This window comes from Rutilus rutilus, assembly GCF_951802725.1.
Source record: "Rutilus rutilus genome assembly, chromosome: 2".
Taxonomy (NCBI): Eukaryota; Metazoa; Chordata; class Actinopteri; order Cypriniformes; family Leuciscidae; genus Rutilus; species Rutilus rutilus.
Window position 1 is genome coordinate 34,816,353 of NC_140210.1, and position 24,163 is coordinate 34,840,515.

At 37.4% G+C, this 24,163-nt stretch overlaps 2 protein-coding genes across 16 annotated transcripts in view; both read right to left on the reverse strand.

The window, feature by feature from the left end:
- The window catches only part of kdm2aa (lysine (K)-specific demethylase 2Aa), a 28,533-nt gene extending 11,041 nt beyond the window's left edge, over positions 1 to 17,492 (reverse strand). For 3 of the 15 annotated variants that reach the window (XM_084389334.1, XM_084389344.1, XM_084389341.1), the window contains exons 1-11: positions 17,214 to 17,492; positions 8,843 to 8,981; positions 8,661 to 8,739; positions 8,421 to 8,467; positions 8,134 to 8,312; positions 7,941 to 8,047; positions 5,558 to 5,651; positions 4,119 to 4,272; positions 1,224 to 1,339; positions 847 to 870; positions 606 to 732 (exon numbers count right to left, since the gene is read on the reverse strand). In XM_084389334.1, coding sequence (XP_084245460.1) covers positions 606 to 732; positions 847 to 870; positions 1,224 to 1,339; positions 4,119 to 4,272; positions 5,558 to 5,651; positions 7,941 to 8,047; positions 8,134 to 8,312; positions 8,421 to 8,467; positions 8,661 to 8,739; positions 8,843 to 8,981; positions 17,214 to 17,264 — 1,117 coding nt within the window. In that variant the 5' untranslated portion in view covers positions 17,265 to 17,492. Of the gene's footprint in view, positions 1 to 605; positions 733 to 846; positions 871 to 1,223; positions 1,340 to 4,118; positions 4,273 to 5,557; positions 5,652 to 7,940; positions 8,048 to 8,133; positions 8,313 to 8,420; positions 8,468 to 8,660; positions 8,740 to 8,842; positions 8,982 to 14,182; positions 14,324 to 16,004; positions 16,864 to 17,213 lie in introns of those variants that run through there. The other 12 variants (XM_084389336.1, XM_084389343.1, XM_084389337.1 and 9 more) reach the window with 11 other exon arrangements.
- Positions 17,493 to 17,573: 81 nt separating this feature from the next.
- stx3a (syntaxin 3a) lies at positions 17,574 to 22,968 on the reverse strand. The gene is made up of 11 exons (XM_084402696.1): positions 22,547 to 22,968; positions 21,856 to 21,930; positions 21,671 to 21,770; positions 21,489 to 21,563; positions 21,319 to 21,389; positions 21,126 to 21,234; positions 20,939 to 21,012; positions 19,477 to 19,611; positions 19,225 to 19,335; positions 18,761 to 18,846; positions 17,574 to 18,667 (listed from the first exon to the last, which is right to left on the reverse strand). Exons 1-10 carry the CDS (start codon positions 22,574 to 22,576, stop codon positions 18,769 to 18,771), a joined length of 858 nt encoding a protein of 285 aa, XP_084258822.1. The 5' UTR covers positions 22,577 to 22,968; the 3' UTR covers positions 17,574 to 18,667; positions 18,761 to 18,768.
- Positions 22,969 to 24,163: the final 1,195 nt, after the last annotated feature.

Below are 24,163 nucleotides of genomic sequence, written 5' to 3' on the forward strand. Positions count from 1 at the left end.
AACGGATGCTCTGAGGTAAAGTGAATTCAGACTGCAGACTGAGCAACGATTATATTTAATTGTACAGTACAATCATAACATAGTACAGACATGATCTTAATTCCATAATATCCTTAAACATAACTATATTGCTGGCCATAAACTGACAAAGTGCGCGTCCGGTGTGCGATACCTCGAGTTGTCAAAAACGCGACGCGGCGCTGCACTTCTCGTTCGGTGTGCGACCCCCTTTAGATTATTGGCAGCATAAAAAAATGAAACGATGTGACAGCCATGGGCTGAACAATACAAGTTACCGGTAATATCCATCGAGCCCATGAACTAGTTGCCCGAAACACACCAACAAGAAAGAATGAAGGCTACCCTGTAAAACAACTGCAATCATGTGATACAAAAGGACCCTATTCAACACTATCATCATCAACGTGATCCTCAACTACAAGTTCATTGGCAAATTCCTCCTCCTCGTCGCTCTCCTCCACTTCTCCCTCTCCCTCCCTTTATCCATCCAAACCTGTAGCCACACAGGCATGTAAAAGAGACAGGCGTCTATTTGGGACTCGGCTATTATTTGAAGTTTTACGGTATGTTGTTAATGTACTGACCGATGCCCAAAGAGTATTTCTGGAACTCAGGGATGAGGTGTGATGTGTTGGTCATGCTGTACAGATAACGCTCCAACACGTACCAGCCCATCTCATAATAGAATGGATACCGGAACTTAGCAGGCACCTGAGGACAACCAGAGACCATTACAATTTTCAGTTACATTATTTTCATAAAAATGTTACATATTTTCCTACCAAATTTCCAATAATTATGAGAAAAACATCACATTCTCATTACCGTAAAGGAGTTAGGAAAATCATCCTGTCCGGACACAAAGGTTTTGTTTTTATTAAAATCAGAAAAAAATAAAAATAATTCAGTACAAGAAATACTGCCATGATTATTTGTAGTATTGAAATATATCAATTAATTTGATTGAAGTAACAAAATTATGCACTTTCCCTTTTTATAATGATAATTGAGGAAATGAGTGATTACTGTTATCAAGATAATATAGCAAAGCAAAATAATGCAAAAATGCAGCTTTTCGAATGCATCATGTATTTTCTTATTAACCTTTTAAATTTAGGATCAAATATGACCCAGACGTGTTGTTTTTGAGATTATAAAAGAACTGAAAAATGGCAACCACTGCAGTGAAATGTTGGGCTCACCCTTGTCCTGTCCTCAATGCTGGAGATGTGCAGTTGCATGGGGATGTTAAAACTATGAAGAAAATTCCCACCAAATACAAGCGCGTCCACTGGTGTGTACACCGCATGAATCCAACCTGATACAAAACAAAAGTAGGGCTGTCATGATTCCTTGATTAAATTCAAGTAGTCTATTAAAAAAAAAAAAAAAAAAATCCTTAAATTGCACTTTACCCAGGTTTATTAACCAGCAAAATACCAGAAATGCCAGATTCCACGGATGAGAATCCTTGAACCGCATTATTAGACCGTTTTCTAAAGCTGACATATCTAAAAATCAAAAAATGTCTAAAAAGACATATCACACCATAGTGCTATTGTGAAATCACTACAGCTGTTTACGTGTGCGCAGGTTACACGTTTCGTCCAGTGGATCAGAGCGGCTGTGTTCATAGTAAAAGCTGCTTTACATGAACTCAGGCTCTGAATGTGCAGTTTGTTTGGGTTTCCATACAATTACTACTACTACTAATAATAACAATAATAAAAATAATATCACTAAAATTATATAGGCCTAATAACAGTCTTTAGGTCCAAACACAGCACAAATCAGTCATATGTGAAAAGCAGCTTCAAACAAGAAATAATGATGTTTATCTTAAATTAAGATAAGGCTAAGGATTAGGCTACCTTTATCAGCTTTTGTTGAGGTAGAATCATCTCGTCTCATAGAGAGAATGCGCCGTTAATGCCGAAAGCTCGGTCAGTTCTTGCTTTCAATTTCAGAGAATAAGTTAGCTCGTTTACATGTGTCGTTCTTAACCCGACAAAGCATGAGGTCTTGTAAACGCATTAACCCGTTTTCCTTTATCGGAGTAAAGTCATAAACTGCTTAAGCATAATCCGATCGACTTAGCTAAGTTTCTACCCCTTACCCCGATTTCTCCCGGCATCTAAACATATTTACCTGCGATCTTTGGGCTTATTGAAGAGGGCATATGTGATAGGCTTTATTTATTTTTATTTATTTATTTAACATCACAACAGACATAATAAATGGAATACTCAGAGTCAGATACACAAATGATTACACTATGTTTTTACCTCACTACCAGGAAATATCCTAATTTATTAATAAACACTCCACCTTTGTTAGGATAAAAGAAAAAGATTCTCATTTATAAATCAAAATAATTAAATAATCAAATTAATGGGTAAAGAAATAAGCAAATACATAAGCAAGTGTTTTCTGTTTTCCACATGTTCTTGTTTAAAGTGTCCCTATTATGCTATTTTAAAGTTTCCTAATGTTGTTTTGGAGTCTCCTACAACAGGTTTACATGCATCAAAGGTAAAAAAACTTTTCATTTTCTCATAATATATATTTGCACATCACCACATTTTCAATGATTTTCAAACGACTCATCAGATGAATCATTCTCTATAAATCCTGTCTTTCCGTGAGCTACTCTGCTCTGATTGGCTCAGTCTGTTGTGATTGGTCTACCGTGTACAGCGCACATGTCGAAAACAAAAATGCCCATTGCCATAACAACGTCAGCTCTGCTTGTCCTGAGGCTTCCTACACCGTAAACTAAACACAGTAATGAACAATGATGTTGATTTTACCACATCAATCCGAGCGCAAGTCCGGTGATGAAACACTGGAAGAACTAGTTATTCAACCCGAACCTCCATCCCAAGGACGACTCTAGCAGGACGTTTCTCAGTGATACACTACTCAGTTTGAGGTACATTATATGAGATGTTGCAACTGTAATTCCTCACCATCAGCATTAACAAGTGCATGTCCATCAACAAACCGATTATTCTATTTATACTTATTTATTTACAGAGTATTTTTCTAATTTATTGTGGTGAGCATGTGGAAACTGTATCAATAACAGTGCACACATTAGCCGAGCTCTAGCGTGAATGACTGATGTAACAAACGTTGGTAAAACAAATCTTGCTCCATGCTTAATCTTTACTCAAAGTAGTGAGAACGACAGACGATCAGATAGACACAGTTTTAGGTAATAGTGGCCCACAACTGATTAGCAGAAGTATTACAGTAAGACAGTAATAATGTGAGTTAGCCAGTTAGCAGGAGACCTACACAATATAAAACTCAAAACGAAGTATTTTGAACACCATCTTTCAAGAGCAAGCGGTTTGTGAATCCTGTATTGAACTCTGAGATTTGAGAAGCAGTCCTCAGTAAAATGAAGGGAACACAGCAAAAGTTTAGGATTATACTGCTGTGGTATTGTGGTAAAGATGAATTTTAACCACTGATTCTTCACATGCTCATCCTTGGGCAGTGAAAAAAAACTGGCTTTTTTATCTTTGCAGGATGTTTTCATTCACTTAGAGCTATGTTACACACTGCATGAAAGGTCATTTTCAAAAATCCATAATAGGAGCACTTTAAGAAAATACAGTGGATGCAGCATTTCTTTGTAAAGTTGCCAAATATTTAAGATTAACTAGACATTTGATTATATGTTGTTTGGCCAGTATTAAACAAGGCTGTAAAGTGTAACAACAACAATCACGAGGCCAATGCCACCCTCTGCAGGCATTGTTATAATACAAAATGCACATACGTGGATTGTTTATATTATGTATATTACATTAGGTATTTTAAGTGTTGTTCAATAAAGCCATAGGATTACTTACTTTTGATACTTTATTATTGCCTCATTATTATTGTGTGTATTTTAAGTAATTTTAAAGGCTATTGCTCACTTAGATCTGTGTTTGATACCACAAATAAATTATACGATAACTTGAGTACCAAATAATCATTAGTGAAAGCCCTAACTTAAACTAATCATTCAAAACTAAAACCACACACGAAATAATCTAGTTTTCTCTTCACGTAAATGAACGTGTATGTGCGTGCATGCTTACCCGATGGAATAATGAACGTGTAGCCCTGCTTGAGCTCAATCCTCTGACAATCAGTGGCCTTGTCACCAAGGAAGATGTCGCCTTGTTTCCCTGACAACACCCAGTTCTCATAAAGCTCCAGGTTTTGTGGCGTTGGGGGGATTAGCCAAAACACCTGTAGCAAACACATGCAATCAGGCTCATCTAGGCCAAAAATATTTTGGGCTTTTTGACAGCAAACTGATTATCAGATATAAAGCGCAAGAGTTCATTTGGCATTATCAATGAGCTGAAGTGTCTACGCTAAACTAGTATCCCAATGATTTCCACATGTACACTACCATTGGGGTCAGTGAGATACAAAAGAAAAAAAAAAAATTAGTTCCAAGTCGCAAGTAGCTCGCAAGTTCCAATTAGTTAACGTTAGTTAATGCATTAATAATGACCAATAATTTGAAACAGTTATTTATCAATCTTTGTTAACGTTAATTAATCAAATACAACTGTTTATTGTTAGTTCGTGTTACATTTACATTTAATCATTTAGCAGACGCTTTTTATCCAAAGCGACTTACAAATGAAGAGAGCAATAGAAGCAGTCAAATCAACAATAGGGCAACAATATGCAAATGTCGTGACCAGTCCCAGCTAGACCAGCGCAGCACACGTAGCAAGGATTTTTTAATTTAATAAATATATAGACACTTTTAATAGAAAGTGTTAGTATTATTGAGTCAAATGTTGGCGAAAGAGATGTGTCTTAAGTAGATTCTTGAAGATGGCGGCTAGGCAGGTCATTCCACCAGCTTGGAACAGTCAAGTTAAAGGTCTGTGAAAGTGATTTTAGTTCAGGACCAATTCATTTTTACTTCATATAAATTTCAATAATTTATAATCATATAAAACAGACACAACTTTTGATTTTAATAAACAGTAAAAGTTGAAATTAACATTAAGGTGAAAGTGTTTATCAATGTTACCGGTAGTTCATGTTAACAAATGTAGTAAACTAATGTTAACAAACAGAACCTTATTGTAAGATTTTACCATTAATTATTTCATTCAGCAAGGATGCCTACATTTGAGCAAAAGTGACAAAAGACTTTCACACGGTTACAAAATGTTCTGTTTCAAATAAATGCAGTTGAACTTTCTATTCATCATAGAATCTTGAAAAAAATGTATCACTGTTTCCACATACATTAAGCGGCACAACTGTTTTCAATGATAATAACAGGAAATGTTTCTTGAGCAGCAAATCAGCTTATTAGAATGATTTCTGAAGGATTATGTGACTGAAGACTGGAGTAAATTACATTTTATAATAGCAGACAGCTATTTTATTGAAATCAAATAAATGCAGCCTTAATGAGTATGAGACACTTCTTTCAAAAATATTAAAAAAAAATCTTACTGACCCCAAACCTTTAAACAGTAGTGTATGTGCACAGTTTTCTGACCTTGCAGCCCCGCAATATGTGGTACCACACAGATGTGCCTCCAAAGTCTATGTGGAAATCTGTGTAACAGCCCTGCACACTCATTAGGCAGTACCTGCACACAGAACAGGCAAATTTGAAATAGGGTAAGAGGACTGTTTTGTTAAAATATAATAATGAACAAAGAGAGCTGTGTGAGAAATGGGACGTGAAGATAATTAGGATAGAAAATGGAACAACACAGAGGACTTATTTCCAGGTGAATATAGAATTACCTTTGTGTCTTTTTTATGCAATAAAACAAAATGGTTTTGAAAAAAAAAACTATATTGCAATTAAAAAATAGATTACAAATAAAAAGGCTTCTTAACTTTTTGCGGTGCTAGTAAATCTTTATTTTTCTTTGTGCAGTTTATTATCACACACAAATTTGCTATCTGTTCTGCTGTCATTCATTGCGAGTCTAATGGGTTTTCAATTTCCAATCATTCCAGTGGGCAGTATCTAGGCATCAGTCTCTCTCACTTGGTGCAATATTTTGGCCACACCCACTAACGGGTCCCACTGTGAGTCTGACATAGCGGGGTTGTGTCATGGAGAACAACAATTCATTGTCTAATACCATAAACCATGTAAGAACAGTCAGCCATGTAACTGTGCATGTAGCTAGACAGCCAGTTAACTTTAAAAGATCTCTAGCTGCCGGGATCGTTGTTGTTTACATTCACTGCAGGCTATTACTATGACAGTCTTTTTTATTCTTGAGCTGTTTACTTTAGATTCCATATTGACCTCGATTTATGAAGGAAGAAAAAAAAAAGTTACAGTGACAGTAATTTTATTCTGTCTGGAGTGCACATCAAACATGCAAAACCACTGGTTGTTGTTATTTCAAAGGAAATAACAAGAAATACATATTCAATTGCATCTGCTCCATTTTATTTTATTATTTAGTCCAAAAGTGTGCACATTTGCAAAAATGTCATTTCTATTAATTTTCCACTAAATTACTAGATCTGATGAGCGCTCACTCGCTCTGAATCTGTTCCGGGTCAAATGACTCCCAGACTACTCACTACTGATCTTCCACTCATATCACATGGTCATAGCATAACCATTTTAATGACAAAAATCCTGTAAACCTCTAAACTCTGTCTCTATACATAAATACCAGATAGAAACGTTTGTACAGATGAAACATGAAGCTAATAAATAGAGGATTACAAAAATGCATTGTTTGTATATTTTTTTCCCATGTGATTTGGGGTATTTTTATAAGAAAAAATAATGCTTATATGAGAAATGCTGAGGGTCCAGTGTTATGATCTTTGGTTTAATAGCCAGTACAAAAAGCTGTAATATATTTCTGCTCATTTCATTCTAACTCCACTTCAGATCACAATCGGACGTTATTGCAAAGCTCTAAAAATCTCTTAGATGTTTTAAAGTGAGTTTTGTTGGGCCGATTGCTGCTAATTTTAACAATGCACCAGAAGCTTTGTTTTGTAGAAATGTAATAATGTGGGCAATAATGTGGGCGCTACGCTTATACACTACGTAAAAAGACTCGAGGCCCAGAGAGAAGGAAATGAAAAGTGGAATAAAGTCGTTATTTTTGTTTGTTTTTGCGCACAAAAAGTATTCTCGTCGCTTTATAAACTTAAGATTGAGCCACTTGGACTATATTAACGATGTCTTTAATACATTTTCTGGGCCAGCAAGTTATAATGTCTTAGAAGCCTATGGAGGAGTGAGACAGCTCTCAGATTTAATCAAAAATATCTTAATTTGTGTTCCGAAGATGAACGAAGGTCTTACGGGGTTGGAACAACATGAGGGTGAGTAATTACTGACAGAATTTTCATTTTTGGGTGAACTAACCCTTTAAGACCCTGAGTTCTATCTAATGCACTCTGTGATGCCAGATGGCTGACATAATCCTGCTCTCACTCTCAGAGACAGACTCACAGCGGGACCGGATAGTGGGTGTGGCCGAATTATTGCGCTAAACGAGAGAGACCAATAGAAAAAGGTCTTTCATTCTGGTGCTTAGATACCGCCCACTGGAATTCAGCTTCACTTGAATTCAAAACTTTTCAACTCGCAAGCAAAGTTTTTAGACACGAAAACAATGACAGCAGAACAGGGAGCAAAATTTGTGCAGGCGTGATGAAAACTGCACAACGAAAAACAAAGATGTACTTGCACCGTAAAGAGTTTTGTTTTTTTAATTACATATCATTATTTTTGCTCTCAAACATTATGTTTGATTGCATAAAAAAAAAGGACACAAAGGTAACTCCATAGGTGAACAGCCCCTTTTTGTTTTAAAGCCTTCACAAGATGAAATGAGATCAAGCATGAATAAATATAAACTATATTGAAATATCAAAGAAATGCTCACTTCTGCACTTTGGGGTATTGCATCTCCATGATCGAGTTTGTGGCATCTCTTTGCCTTTCTTTTAAGTGCCTTGGCCACATGTTGTCCACCCAGTCAATCATGTCCACCTGTGACAACATGGAAAAACAATTGGCTGTCAAAGACTGGTCTAAATATTTGTGTTTTTGGCACGTCTAAGCGTTAAGGTACCTACCGTGGCAGGTCTTTTGACGAGGCTCTCTAGTTTAGTGTGGCTAAATTCAAGGCTGATAACATTATAAAGCTTCTCTCTCTGAGAGGGAGGAGTCTCATAGTAGCGCCTCCACTGGGCCATTGACATCTCTGTGCCCTTTTGAGTAGTCACATCCATCACGTCAATCATCCGCCGACTTCCTGTTAACAAAGATGAGCAGGGAGGAGAGGCTGAAGCATCCCAAAGCAGAACCACTGATTCATTCACCTTATCACCAAATTCAGCATTTCCACCACAAAAACACTTACCTACAAACAACTTCACATCATTCACACTGAAGTCTGAATCCGGCATTCTGAAAAGGAAACATAGCAAATGTAGTTTAGATTCAACTAAAGATCCTGAAATATGAGAAGGAAAAAGACACAAAACAGCAACAGTAAAAACAAACAGTCACAGGCCTATGTGACACTCAAAAGGGAGGTTTTTCAATAAGAGAGTAAAGTAAATTACATGAAAAATTTGATTAAAAAGGGACAATTTCTTACTTAATACCAAGTCCATCAGGTCTCTCAAAGATGATGGGGTCCCGGAGCCCATATCTCTGCACGTACTCGTATGAGAGGTCTAAAAAAATAAAATAAATAAAAGCAGGCAAAGTTAAATTACACACTCCATAAAGATGTATATCTTTGATGAGTTCCGTGAGAACTGCAACTCTTTATATCACCTTTGCCCTCCATGCGTTTGACTCGGTCAGAGCTGAAGCGGCTGCTGTGCAGCTTCTCCTCCAGATCGAAAGTTCTCTTTCCATCGATCTCGTCGTCGGAAATGCCATCGTCTTGGTAACGCCGCCGCGTGCCAGACCGCTGTAAAACAACAGAATCAAACAATGAAAAACTGTTGCCAGAACAACACTATTTCTCTGCATACATTAATATTTTCCCTCCAACAGTTGAAATATTGTATAATCACCACAGCATCAAATTATTGGGCTATTTGAGCACACACCTACACTGGGCTGAGAGATGCACTTGCCCACAATCTCACACATACATACACTACACTAAATAACTCACTTCCATCATGAGCACTAGCCCACACACAGCAACTATTAATACAATTTTATAAATCATGCTGATGCACAAGGATTCACTGTTGAGAGTCTTGGAGCAGAACTGCTGGTGAGGTTTCAGTGTATTTTTCCAATTGTTTTCAAAGGGAGCGCCGCGTTTAAACGCCATGAGCGTAACGAGGCGATGAGCGGTTTTTTTCACGTTGAGCGTTGAAGAATGTTCAACTTTGGGTAAAACGCAGCGCTCATCACTGTCACTTTTTACCCAACCTACCAATCACAGTGGAGGAGGGGCGGGACTAATACCACACTGACCAACCGCCACATTCTGCTTGTTCAATGTCAACAGATGACAACAAGCAGCATAATAACGGAACAAAATAAATTTAAAACAAGCGCCAGAGAAAATAAGTTACATTGTAACGACATTTTAATCAGGGGTGCAAACACATGTATGGTCAAAAAAGAGAGAGGTAATCGAAGCCCTCGTCCCACGGCAAATATCCAGATACTACATTGCCACCATCCCCAACCCACCCCTATAGGCACATAGAGTCAAATGAAATTTAGAAAAACTATCTTGCACTTCTTCTTCTTGCTTTACTGCTACTTCCTGAAAACAATTTCACCTGATGATTTCAATAGCTCTTTTTGTAAAGAATGAATAATTCTAGGATGATTGGGGTAATTGTGTAGGGTAGGCCTAGTGCATCTGCATAGAAACTAATAAACAAAATACAAATATAAATACAATAAAACACAAATACACGAGAAATAAAGCAGTGCTTTATGTTTTTCAGGTAAATTAACTGTATTAAGTATTAATACAGTTAATTTACCTGAAAAACATAAAGTATAAGTAAAGAATAAGTAAAGAATTTATGTATTATACATAAAGAATAAGTATTAATACAGTTTATCTTTTGACAAAACGTGATTTTTCTCTTTCTCTTTTGTTGTTTGATTACTTTGGTGACACAAACAGCTGCAGGTATATTGGGTGCTGTCCCTTTAAGACGAATGCACGTATCTAATACCGGTAATGACACGCATCCGTTTTATTTTGACTGCGTTTACGGGGAAACTCGTTGAGACGGACACTGGCTTATTTTTTCGTGCACATGTCTGTTCAAACACAAATAGATAAGAAAGAAAAGGGAATTCGGTGTTCACGAACTTCACGTGCTGTCTGCGACTGCGTGGCTCTGTGCGCCGACAGACCATCTACATTTGGATGTTAAACATAATATATATATATAGCCTGATACAGCAAAGACAACGTCGGCAGTATTGACGGCAAAATAGGCTACAGAATATTTCGTTCTGTAGCTAGGCCTATTGACAGGGGCAATATTTGAAAATCGATAATTAGGACTATTTTTTAAATTACAATTATATATGCATTTGTCAAAACCGAGAGACTTTCAAGCATCAAAATGTAATTTATTAATATGTATTTGCGCCTTCTATTTTGTCTGAAAACTTCCAACACTCTTGCGTGTCGCGTGAAAAATAGGCGTCGGTTGCGGTTCTATTTCTAGCACGCGGTTTCGGCGCGGCTCGAGAAGTGTGTGTGTCTGTGTCACGCAGGCATTGTGCTCTAACACAAGCTCTAACCAGTTAACATGAGAGCCGACATAAAAACGGACACTCCACGCCACGCAGAGAGAAATGTGATGCAGCGGCAAATCCAGAGTGAGACAGAAACACTAGTGGTTCACGCTTGCACACATACTGCTGGTTTGGCGCGCAGTGTTCTGATTCGCTTATTTACTATTTACTTGTTGGTGGACGCAATCCAGAATTACTGTTGGTTAAATTATAATCAGACCCTCTCAACCCCCCCACCCCCTTAAAAAAAAAATCTCTTCGGATCTGCACGATTCACACAAGTCACCCAAACTGACGTGAAAAAAGCGGGAGGCGCCGAAAAGCGCGCTGTTTGCACCCCTGTTTAATATAGAATCAGCACAAAATATGTGTGAAATGAGATACTAATAACTCTTTCATGGATATTCTGTATCATAACAAGCAAAGCGTCTCAACTGGAAAAAAATGATGCGCTGGCAAAACACTCTCAAGCGCACAAGCTAGGCGTTTTCAGCATAGCGCCTAGCGTTTTCAACTGGCTAAAAACGCTTTAGTGGACACACGGCCTAAGGCCGATTATGAATGTGATTTTATATTTACGACGGATCATGCCAGTTGCGTTCAGTTGCCGTTTAAAATCTGTGCCAGTCATTGGAAACAGTCTGTAAGTGTGTTCAGTACAGTCTTAGAATGTTTCAGCTATTCGTTAAGTGTGTCTTCGGCTTTAGAGTACCGGTGAGTTGCAGTACAGTTCAGGAAGTTTCTTTAACAAGCTCTGTTCAAAAATGTATCCTTCACAGAGAAATAAGTTGCATTTAGGATTGTATTTAAAACAAGAAGTGATGTTTTCAAAAATGCCACTGCAGCACAAATAAATGTAAGGGATGATTTCGGCAACATACACTAGCGTTCAAAGGTTCTGGGTTGGTGCAGTTTTGTTTTTGATGTTAATGCTCTCCAAGACTGCATTTACTTGATCCAAAAATATAGTAAAATAGTGAATCAGTGTCACACGATCCTTCAGAAATCATTCTAATATGCTGATTTGGTTTTTCCGGGGCATCAACGGAATTGTGCAAGTGTGTTTGTTTGTTCCCGGCATTTTGGTGACTAATGTTTTCAGCCCAGTTCGACGCTGGATTTGCAGATCAATTGAAACTGAAAGATGGAGCAGTTCCAGCGATAAAAGTAAGTACCGCAGGCGGTAAAGCTGCAGCAAATGTCTGAGTTTTTTTGTCAATTGGCGTGCAAGTGCATATAATTTAAACACGAACATGTAGTGAATCAAGTGTTATCCAGTAATAATGCAATGATGTATTGTGTGTGTTTAAATACATTTGTTTAGCTGACCACCATAAGTGTCCATTTGTTTATTCTAAAACCACTGTGTGCTTGTGACTCTTTAGCTCCGCCCACAGTAAGCCTTCCAGGAGCTTGACTGTTTTCGGAAAGAATCGGTACAGCTGTATCTGTCTTTTATAAATCTGAAAACCAAAACTATAGAATTAAAGACTCTTCGGAGATATAAAAGATGCAATACTACTCTATAGGTACTAAAGATTAACATGAGATTGGCAAAAACTGTGTGTGTTATGTACCTTTTAAAGTATCTTTTCATTTTTAAAATCATTTCATATCAACATTTTATTTTTAAAACATAAAAACATTATTTATGCATTTATGTCACATCTGAGCTGCATTAAACAGTCAGTGTAAATACATCTAAATGCCACTTCAGATGCAGCTTCTGTTTCCTCTGCATTGCAAAGACAGATTTCATTTGATTGGTAACAGCCCTATAGTAGCTTATTGTTCTAACTGAATTTATTGATTAAATGTAATAATTTGGCATAATAAATGATGCATAGGTTACATTTAATGAAGAAAAAAATGCCCTTATAAATGGTAAAAAATGCTAAAAGAACGAAAAAAATCCATTTAAACTTATTTAACAATTTAATTTCTGGCACTGATGCGAATCAACCACCGCACAGAATATGAAGAATAACAAAAACTTTAGGAGTCGGCTGTCCACGACAGTCCTAAACCTGCCAAAGTACCAGCACAATAAACACACGCAGCAAAATATCATCTGATTGTCCTTACTGACAAAATCCCAGAAAATAGAGATATTATTTGTGTCAATTTTGCACACCTCTAACATTAATCTTTATTTCTATTCTAAATAGAATCCTTTACATTCACTTTGGATACATTTAATGCATCCTTACTATAATATTATTATATTTATAATATTAATTTCTTTTTTTTTTTAAATCTTACTAACCCAAAACTTTTGAACAGTAGTTTGCCGGTTTAATGATGCTGTGATCACCAAGAGCAGGTGACTAACACATACAGGAGGCACACAATGAACAAAACAATAAGACGGACCCCTCCTCTGCTCGCCCTTGCCTCTGCCCTCAATGTCTCTATGGTGATGTGGAGCCACTAGCCAATCACATGCTTCCTAAAGTCCTGTCATCACACCCTCTCAACGACAACGAGAGAAAAAAAGAGGGGGGTAGAAAAAAAAAAAAAAATCAATCAATGAAATGAATTTTAGCATGACTGTGCAACATCTTAGGAAATGTTCTCCAAACCATTCACATATCCTGATTGAACCATGTGCACCTCTATGAACACGCAATCAAAACCCTTATTATATTAGCACACAAAGGTCCAATCACACCAGCCAATTATTGGTCTCATAACTCTACTTTAAGGCACTGTATCAAGTTAAAAACAGTTCAACTTTTAAAACCGTGCCTCAGGACTCGTGTTCTGTTCTGACCACATGAATTATGTCCTGTCTAGCTGCTTTTGAAAATTGCTGTCACAAACAATGTCGCCATGTACACAATGTTCCTCTTCTAACCAATCAGATGGTGTGGTACTGCTATTGTAAATGGTGTGGTGGTGCTGCTAAAATGCAATTGTAAACGATCACAATATTAAGAACAGACATTTTTAAAGATGCAGTTGTTATCAAGATCAATCAGTGCTGTCATTTCCGAGTACGTAGGCACTTGTGCCCATCCCTAGTCAATGATGCTGCAGTCTTCCCAATTTTCTGGGCCTGAGGGCAAACCCTGCCAATCTGTCACTCTCTTAAGCTGTATCATTGCATCTTTCAATCTCGTCCATTCACAACAAAGACCTAGAAATATGAATTCACGGTGAAACAGTACAACCTGTACAGCAACGTGTCCCCACACTGGAGGGAGATGAAATCAGTGGAGTATGAAAGAATGCAAAAAAATGCAACTGATGGCAGGACTAAAACCTTTTCTGTGCCCTTCCACATGCAGCTTTCGATCGCCCTCTCTCCAAGCGAGGCCCTAGACCGCAGTGCGCTAGGAGGAAGCCCTTGTGGAGGGCAATGAGACACTACACACCTCGCACCTTCAGTGTCACATCTTCCTGCTGGCTTTTCCTCTTCCTGCCTCTCCGTCTCATCAACAACATCCCCCCGTCAACAAGCGTAAGGATCTCCTGTCCGTTCTCCATCCCTGCATTTCTTCCCTTCTTTCAAAATGAGAAAATCTGCTGTCTGTTCTCCTCTGTCATCCTTTCGCCTCTGCAGTGCCCCCGCCCACTCCTCCCCCCGTTTCCGCATGTCTGATCACATGGTCTGCTAAACCAATCTAATCATTCATCCTCCACTTCACCAGTCTCTACAAAAACAGCGTGCACACAACAATCTCTCAAATCCTGCTCACTTCTCCATCCTGCTCTTCAGAAAACTACCGTGGGCAAATGTTACAACCAAACCACCAATATGATTTCAGACCACTTTAATCTTACAGAGATAAATTCTAACGCATTGCTCGAGATCTTTTAATTTATGTGCGACAAATTCTCTAAAATCCAACCTTAAACAATAGCACCAACTGCACATTAATAGTTTCCTGCATGCACAAGTGTCAGGCAGCATCCGAAATCACATCCTTCCCTACTATATTTAGGCTAGTAGGCAAAAACCAGTATGAGACAAAATAAGTATGTCCGAATTCACAGTACTCATAAAAGAGTAGGCGAAAAATACCTGGATGACCTACTTCTTTCGGCTAGAATCTGAAGTGTGCATGCATTCGATGAACACTTTACTATCCCATGAGGCCACGGGAGAGGATTTGTGAATGGCAGTGAAGCGTTGGTAGGTCACATGAGAATGACAACATGGCGAATGTAGTACGTCCGGATTACATTCATACTACACACACACTCATACTGTAAAGAACGCACTTTTTAGCAGTAAAATAAGTACCTACTCAAGAGAGTATGCGATTTGGGACGCAGCCATTGTGTCAACAACTAACATTCAGAATCTTTACGACTGAGGTGTTGCTGGGGTAATCCAAAACATAAATGAATATTAAAAGTGTATGGAGCTAAAGCGACATGTCAGTTTGGATCAAGAGAATTAAACCATTTAATCGAAAATAAGATGAGGGGGGGGGGGAAACTATATATAAGAACATAGAAATACTAAATTATTGAATTTTTTGTGGTGTAGAAGATGGGAAAAAACTGCAAGCTGCTGGCATTCATAACTGGCAGGTTTCATCGCAAGTAAACTCCAAAAGGACTTTAATGCATAAGAATATAGTCTAGAGAATAAAAGTATTTAACTTCTTGATGAGGCAAAGGAAATTTAGATATCTGCAAGATCTTCAACGAAATAGCCGTGTGTCAACTAGTAAATCTCTAGGTGTTTTTAATCACCATAATATATTGCAAGTACGCTTTGTGAACTTACTCAGATAATTTTACAGATTTTGTTATGTGAAAATGTTTTCAGATCATGCACCTGTGATGGCCAGTGGTTGCTTGCACATTTGCTGGTTACGTGGACCTTCTGTCAGAAGCCAGCCATGAATTCAACATCTAAGTTACTGTATTTATCCTTTCCATGAAAGTGCAAAACTTGTCAAAGCTTTCAAGAAATCTTTAAATGACGTTATGACATCTGCTACGTCCAATTTTTTAAACATCTGGACGCATTAAACCGACACGGAGAACATAAAATGAGTCTTCTTCAGTCACACCTTGCAGGTTCTTTTTGCCACTCAACTGACAGCACTAGTGAACATTGGCTGCAAACGTTTCAACAGCAATGGAATTTATCAGCGAACTGCTCTCAATTCAGAAACTCCACTGTAGAGTAGACTACCATCCAGAGCAAAACATTTTATTGTCCAAGTGTCTACTGTGCTGTACTTACCAGTCGCTTGCTGTAACGCGGTTTGGGATCGTCCATTGTCAGAATAAAGACTCACGCGCAGCCCGCCAGTGAACGGGCAGGTCGCGAGCCAGCGAACGCGCTTCTGTCAGTTTATCCCGTTAGAATTAACCGCCACAAGTTCAACTGTTCCCGGTGGACATTGGACACTTTATTAGTGTCTGTCTAATCGAAATAACGTCACTTTACATGGATACTGCCTAGATAAAAGAATCGCTGTTTTCAAATAGTTGAAAACTCGTCCGCAGCTTTTTTCACACAAAAACGGACCATCACGCTACAAAATTATTGTATTATATTTCACACCAAAAAGAATAAAACAGCAGGTCATAATAAAATCATGAAAGCTAGGTTGTCAAGCTAAGCGCTGCTGAGGGGAGAGTGAACGAGCATCAGCACCAGCTAACCAGCCTACAAACATTACGCGGGTGGTAAAAATTTAAAATACAAAGAGATATGGGGTTTTGCTTATACATACGGCTTATATGTACAACGTATAATATTGCAGTCACCCATGAAGAGTGAGGCGAGAAATGAAGAGCGTATATGTATCGAGTAACATACGCTAATCTCGGTTCAAGTTTAAAATAAAAACATTTCCACAAGACTTAAAACTCGGGCTCACAGTGGGGAAAATCCAGCGGTCAAAATAGTCCTCGTGTACTGTTTACTAATAAAATGTGCACTCCGTCTAGACTCGTCTAGTAACTTTTATATCCTAACGTTAAGTGAAAGTAAGCCTTATTCAGACAGCTCCACTGTGTGAATTCACGACAAAGTTAATATAGTAGAATAGATCATTCGCCGCCATTTTCACATCGTCACAAAAACACCACGAAGTAAGCCCCGCCCGCTACAGACTTGGCATCCAATCACAGACACATGCGACGCCATCGATTTGACTCCCATTGGTTAATGCTGCTGTCACTTCACAGGGAGGCGGTACTAAGAGACAAATAATAGTACAAGAAACTAGACGAGCCATGCTCTCATTGGCTGGAGTTGCACGTCGATCAAAACAGCTACACAAAGATTGGCTTACATGTGCTGTAAGCTTCGCGTTGCCAACCAATCAAATAGAAAATATCAACACACTCATTCAGTTTTGGCAAAATGTCTGCAACCAAATTGTTTTTTTTAAAATGTATTTCATATGCGTAATGTGATTAGTTAAACATAGCTTTTAGGTACCTTAGATCTTACGTGGCTTGGTGTCCCATCGCCGGCGGACGTCCAGTCCATGACTGCATATAAAGCTCTGGCTTGTGGCGTCTGGTGAAATAAATCTACATTTTCTTTCGAATTAGCCCAGTGTAACTTCACATAAGGTCATCATGAAGTCCTCGACATTCCTTTGAGTCCAATAAACCGTTTTGAAATACTCTGAATAATTGTACAAATTGAATTTTCATCCGTAATCGACCCCAGGTAACTCCGCATGGTAAAACTTTTCGTTTAACCCAATCGATCAGGAAGTAGTTGCTGATTGGTCAGCAGTCATCTAACGCGCAGCAACTCATTGGACTAAACATCTGTCGATAACCGCAACGTCACAATCAACTCCAGAAAAGTTTATCACATAAATAAACATTACAAATCATTTATTGTTTTTAAGCCTTGATGAAAGAACGGATAACACAGATTTTTAGACACCTCGGTGTTTTAATGACGACTACTCTAGACAATAACTCAAGTCAGACTACTGTATTTAAACTCAGGTGTCTCCAAAATATACAATACTACTATTATCACTTACATAAGAGAAAAATACTAACTAAACCGAAGAAATAAACTAAGTGCTACTCATCTGCATTAAATAAGTAAATGGTCAGTAACAACAGAACCACTCTCATTGAAAATCTCACAAATATTTTGACAAATACTAAATTAAAAACATGATTTAAACACAATCTAAAGTTTTTTTTTTTTTTTCAGTAAGGACTAAGTGGGCACAAAATATTTGACATTGGTAGTGTAAAATGTTTCACCTGTCAGTTAAAAAAAATTGAGGCTTCAAAAACAAAACGTAACCTCTTGTTTATCTTTTATCATCATACATAGGCTTTATCATAAATTCCCATAAAACAATTAAATAAATTAAAGGGTTGGTTTGCCCAAAAATGAAAAATGTGTCATTTACTCACCCTTGTGTTGTTCCAAACCTGTATGAATTTCTTTGAACACAAAAGAAGAAGATATTTTGAAGAATGTTGGTAACAAGACAGTTGACTTCCATAGTAGGGAAAAATACTATGGAAGTCATTGGCGACCATCAACTGTCTTGTTACCAACATTCTTCAAAATATCTTTTGTGTTCAACAACAGAAAGAAATTCATACAGGTTTGTAACAACATGAGGGTGAGTAAATGATTACATTTTTGGGTGCACTGTCCCTTTAAAGCTATTTTTCATACCACAGCCCTAAAATTGACAGCTAGCTTTTACATCACATTATACTATGATGCCTCTAACAATGCAAGGCCAACTGATAAGACAGGAAGAATGTAAAAGACCAAATAAGATAAGCCAGCACGGGAAAACATGTTATGTGTCAGTAGGGATGCTTATGGTTCACTGGCACTAAGATTCTTCTCTTGATTCTTGATAGAGACTCTGGACTTGGTAGATTAGACAACGTCTTCACCTGAAAAAGACAGGATGTTACTCACAAACAGTCAACATAGAGTTCATGAATTTAGCTTTATGAATGCTTACCTTGAAGTTTATGAATGCTTACCTTGAGGTTTATGTCAGCCAGCTATACACCATAGAACCACCGATGACCGCAAGAATTGTGCAACACAGCATGATCATCATCTTTTTCTACAAAGTTGGAAGTGAGTGGACAGTGACAGCATGATAATGATATAATAATAGCAGAGGAAAGCAGGGGAAAGGATGATTGGGAAGGAGAGAGTAGGAAGAGTAAGGAGAGTTTAGAAGGTGTAGCGAACAGACATATAGAGATGGGGATGAGGGAGAAACCGAAATATAGAGAGAAGGAAAACAGAAGAAACTCAAAAGGATGATGAAAAATAAAACCTGTTAAACATAAAAAAAATTGCTGCAAGAAACATAAAACACTATTTGAGAATCCTACAAATGGTAGTCTGCATTTTATAAATGAAAATAAACTATAAAGTGAAAGTGTTGTTTATTATATGACAGAATTGTATTACTCCTCATAATTTCCAAGCTCACCCTGCGTGCTTCCTGCTGAAACTTGGCAGCCTTTTTAGTGTCAGCCACAGCTCTTTCCACAAAACCCACGGACTGGTCCATGTTGCTCTCAATTCTGTCAATCATAGTTCCCTGTTGACACATTAGAATAAAATGCTGAAGATATATAATAGACCGGTGTTCAACCTGAATCAAACAGCAGCTGTAATCATAAGGCCTCCGAAATGGGGCTATATCTCTGCTTTATTCTCCAGAAAAGACAAACACACGTACCTGATTCTCCACCAGCATTGCAATGTCCACGAACATGTCATGCAACTCTTTTATGCTGCTCTCCAGTCGCATAATATCTTTGTGTCGTGCCTCAATCTCACTTAGTGCCTGTTTTGATATTCCAGAGTCCATAATCTATAGAAAAGGAGAAAGTTGTTTAAATAATAAACACACACTAGTGTTCAAAAGTTTAGGATCGGTACGATTTTTTAATGTTTTTATTTTTTATTTTGTCTCTTATGCTCATCAAGGCAGCATTTATTTGAACAGAATACAGTAAAAAATTTAATATTGTGAAATATTATTACTATTTAAATGACTGTTTTCTATATTTTAAAATGTAATTTATTCCTGTGATGGCAAAGTTGAATTTTCAGCATCATTACTCCAGTCTTCAGTGTCACATGATCCTTCAGAAATCATTCTAATATGCTGATTTGGTGCTCAAGAAACATTTCTTATTATTTAAAATTTTGAAAACAGTTGTGCTGCTTAATGTTTTTTTTTGGAAACCGTAATATAGTTTTTCAGGATTCTTTTATGAATGGAAAGTTCAAAAGAACAACATTTATTTGAAATAGGTATTTCTTGTAACAATGTAAAAGTCTTAACTGCCACTTTTGACCAGTTTAAAGGGGTGGTTGATTATGATTTGACTTTTCTAACTTTAGTTAGTGTGTAATGTTGCTGTTTGAGCGTAAACAACATCTGTAAAGTTACAATGCTCAAAGTTCAAATCAAAGGGAGATATTTTCTTTTACAGAAATCACTTTTTTTAAGGACTACAACAAACGGCTGGTAGGGACTACACGAGCTTCCTCCCGGGTAAAACCCTAAAATTTACATAAACCCCACCCCCGGGAACACGATTTATAGATTATCACGACAGAATATGCTACTCATAAGCTACATAAATTCATCAACTAACCATTCAGAAATGTTGTCTACATGTTGTCACTTCTTCTTGAGTCTCTCCATCTTTGTCTGACTCCGGTTTGAACATAAAAGGCTAAAAGTTTTTGAAATTTTCAGTGCATGTGTGTGTGAGGTAAAAGGACACAAGCTATTGTAGCTCCACCCTCTGTGCCGGGAGCAGCATCTCATTTGCATTTAAAGGGACAGACACAAAAACGGTGCGTTTTTGCTCATCCTCAAAAAGTGACAATTTTAACATGCTATATAAAATATCTGTGGGGTATTTTGAGCTAAAACTTCACATACACACTCTGGGGACATCAGAGATTTATTTTACATCTTGTGAAAACGGCATTATACCACCCCTTTAATGTGTACTTGCTGAATAAAAGTATTCATTTCTTTAAAAACAAATATATATAAATTTACTGACCCGACCCTTTTAAACGGCAGTGTAAGACAAGTATCCTTTAGCTCAAAAACATACAGACAAGTTATGTTCTTTCAACAAAACATCACACAGAGAAGTATATAGAATAGTACTCACTCCTGCTGTGAATACTGCAGCGTTACCTCCTTCCAGCATTTCCTCCAGTTCCTCATCAGTAGTGACTTTGCCAGCTGTAAGACAGAAGGCAACATTAGCCTTAAACATGCATATAACATTGCGAACACTGATCTTTTTTTTTTAAATCAAACCTTAAATAAGATTTGTGTATCTGCTTGTCACTCACTGATCTCCAGCTGTCTTTGGATGCGCCCTTTGCTCTTCTCTTTAAACTCCATTTGAGCTTCATTGTATTTGGTCATCACCTCTACAAACTTCTTAGCAAGAATGGCATGCTAAAATGTAGGAGATAAACACTATGAATAAAAAAAACTAACTAGTTGAAATCCTTGTGGGCTTGTGGTAGAGCTAGAGGTTACCTGAGATTTCTTTATCCGTACATCTGCTGAAGCCCTCTCCTCGGTGTTAGATGCCAAGTTCTGCTCAATGCCTGTCAAAAAATCAGAATTTATAGACAAGAGTGCTGTAGCATATTGTCCAATTATTTATATATTTTCATGAACAAGCAATGCAAGAGCTGAAAACTGACTTTTGAGTTTGTTGCGAGCATTGTTGGCCAGTTTCTTTATCTCATTAGTAACTGCCTCCAATTCGTCCTGCGTCTCTAGTTGAGAAATGAGATGAGAGATATTTAAAACCTGAACATGGTGGGGAGACGACAGAGAAAAATAATAAATATCTTAAAAATAAAGGTAAAATGATTAGACTAACTCTGGTCTGATGTAGGTGCAGAGAGGATGACAGAATACAGTCGCTTTATCTCGCCTATATTTTCATCAATCTTGTCTATACTGCTGCGGATTTCCTCAATCTGTAGAACACATACAGAAATGACCCAATTGTGACCTTCAAATGTCCGCTTTCATTTTCTTACAATGTAGTTAATTCACATATACCTGAGTGAAGAACTCATCCATAAATTCTTTATTTTCCATTGGAATTTCCACATCATCAGGAGCTTGGTCCGACTTCTATTTTGACATACAGGAACAAAGCAGAAAGTTTATTAACTTGGCAGAAACAGTGTTTTATCTGTGCAAAAACATATTAAACCAGTTTAAGATGGTCTTAACTAGTTTAAGCTGGTCTTCCAGGCTGGTCAAGTCAGATGGGAGACCGACTAAGATTAGCAAACTACATTAGTCTGGTTTAAGTTTTTTTATTTTTTTCAGCAATCATTACTTGCTTTACTTGTAGATAGAATTCTTGCAGTTTATCTTCAAAATTTCAACAGAAATGGAACATTACAAAATTTGACATATCAACAGATATTTTAAACAGATTTGGCACATGACAAGTCAGGATGATGTGGATGCTAGCGAATCTCAACTATCAATGTCAGACGCGTTTTAAATTAATCGTGATGGCAGTTAATACACTATTTGTATCATCATGAGTGTAATTACTGGCAGCTAGATAATCTATGCGTAATTAACCATAACTCCCTAACTAGGTCTTTGTAGGGACTCCCTAAAGACCCAGTTAGTCAATATTGAGCTCAGGACCTCCCAGGTAACGGTCAAACAGTAGCAATTCAGTCCCCAGACCGCCGTTTGAAATCATAACTCATAAGAAAAATCCTCTTACCGCTTTTAGTTGCTCCAGTCGATCCTTCATCTTCGGTTCAATGTAATATGAGACTTCAAATAGCTGTAATGGTCAATATAGAAGCTAAAAGATTCCAGCGACGCTGTTTTCAGACTGGACAACTAGTAAACATGTTAACTACAGCATGAATACTCCCAGTTAAGAGTTCCAATAGAGTCGGTAAAGATTATTGATTTAGACAAAAATATCCTATTTTAACTCAAAAATATTCTTTTTTTATTATTGCAAAAAAACAAACAATATGGCAGTATAGCTTCTGTCTTGTAGTTGTCCTAAGTCTATCCTCTCAAAGCGGATTAGAGCAACAGTTGTATGCCGGGTAGCTAATCTTCCTCTGCTGAGGTGCTTCAGTTTCTCCATTACACAGAACGATGCAAACAGCGCTTGATCGCACGCAGACTGGAGGACTAGGAGGGACACTTAAAAATAAAACATAAAAATGGAAATAAATTAATACTTTTTTAGACAAATTAATATACTGTTTAATTCGTGTTTTAAAATGTAGTTAAATAAATAAATAAATAAAAATGTATTGAACAAAAACTTAACGTATTAATAACTGAATACAACTATTTAATAAAAATGTATTGTAAATAAAAATGTATTGAACAAAAACTTAACGTATTAACTACATAAAACTATTTAATTTCATCCAACAGTAGAGGTGGGTTGGGGCAAGTTGAGGGACTTTTGAAGTAGGCCTACTGAATGTCTATGGAGTCTATGGTAAATAAAGGCAAAAGAAAGGGTGGGTAAAATGTGCCTTATGCAGTCTCTGCATGGACCCACTCTTACATTCATTTGTGGCTCTGATTGATAATATCCACACATAGACACAAACTCACTCACACATTGGCAGTGTTTTTTGTTAGACCTACATGTTTTTTATACGGGTACACTAAAGTTGAGTGTTCATTAAGCATAACCGTCAGTGTCATTCAGGTTGAAGTCCCCACAGGGATAGAAAAACAAGCGCACACGTGTTACAGCAACAGTTGTAAAGGCACATCATGTATCTGACATCAAATCATTAGGGCTGTGATATTCCTGCAGGGGTTTGAATTGGTGCCTTTTATGGTGAACAAATGTGGGTACTTTTTATGAAAGTTTGAGCACTCAAGCTCAAAAATCCAGCGAGTTACAGATGCTGAAACAAAAAGTGTTACTTCTCACATTTAGTCTAGAACTATAACCATCATGTTTACACACAACGCCTCTTATTCACGATTTCTCTCAACGTGGGCACAGAAGAGCTGTCAGTCAACAAATGGAAAATCAAAGTAACTTGTGATACACTTGAAAAAGTAACTCTGATATTTAGTTGTAAATGTAAAAGTAGGCCTAATGCGTTACTTTCTAGTTACTTACGTAATTCACATTACTTGTAATGCGTTACCCCCAACACTGTGTCTGTGTGAATGTATTTCAAAAAAGTATTTTAAAGAAGTAAAACACAAACTAGAAACATAATGTAATGATGACCAAGTTCCATGCAGTGAAATATCTTCACAGTCCTCTGTGTCTTGTAATTGAGTGGCAGTTTCTCTCTACAGATGAGGTTATGGGATGTGTCGGCATCTGGGAAGAAATATACAA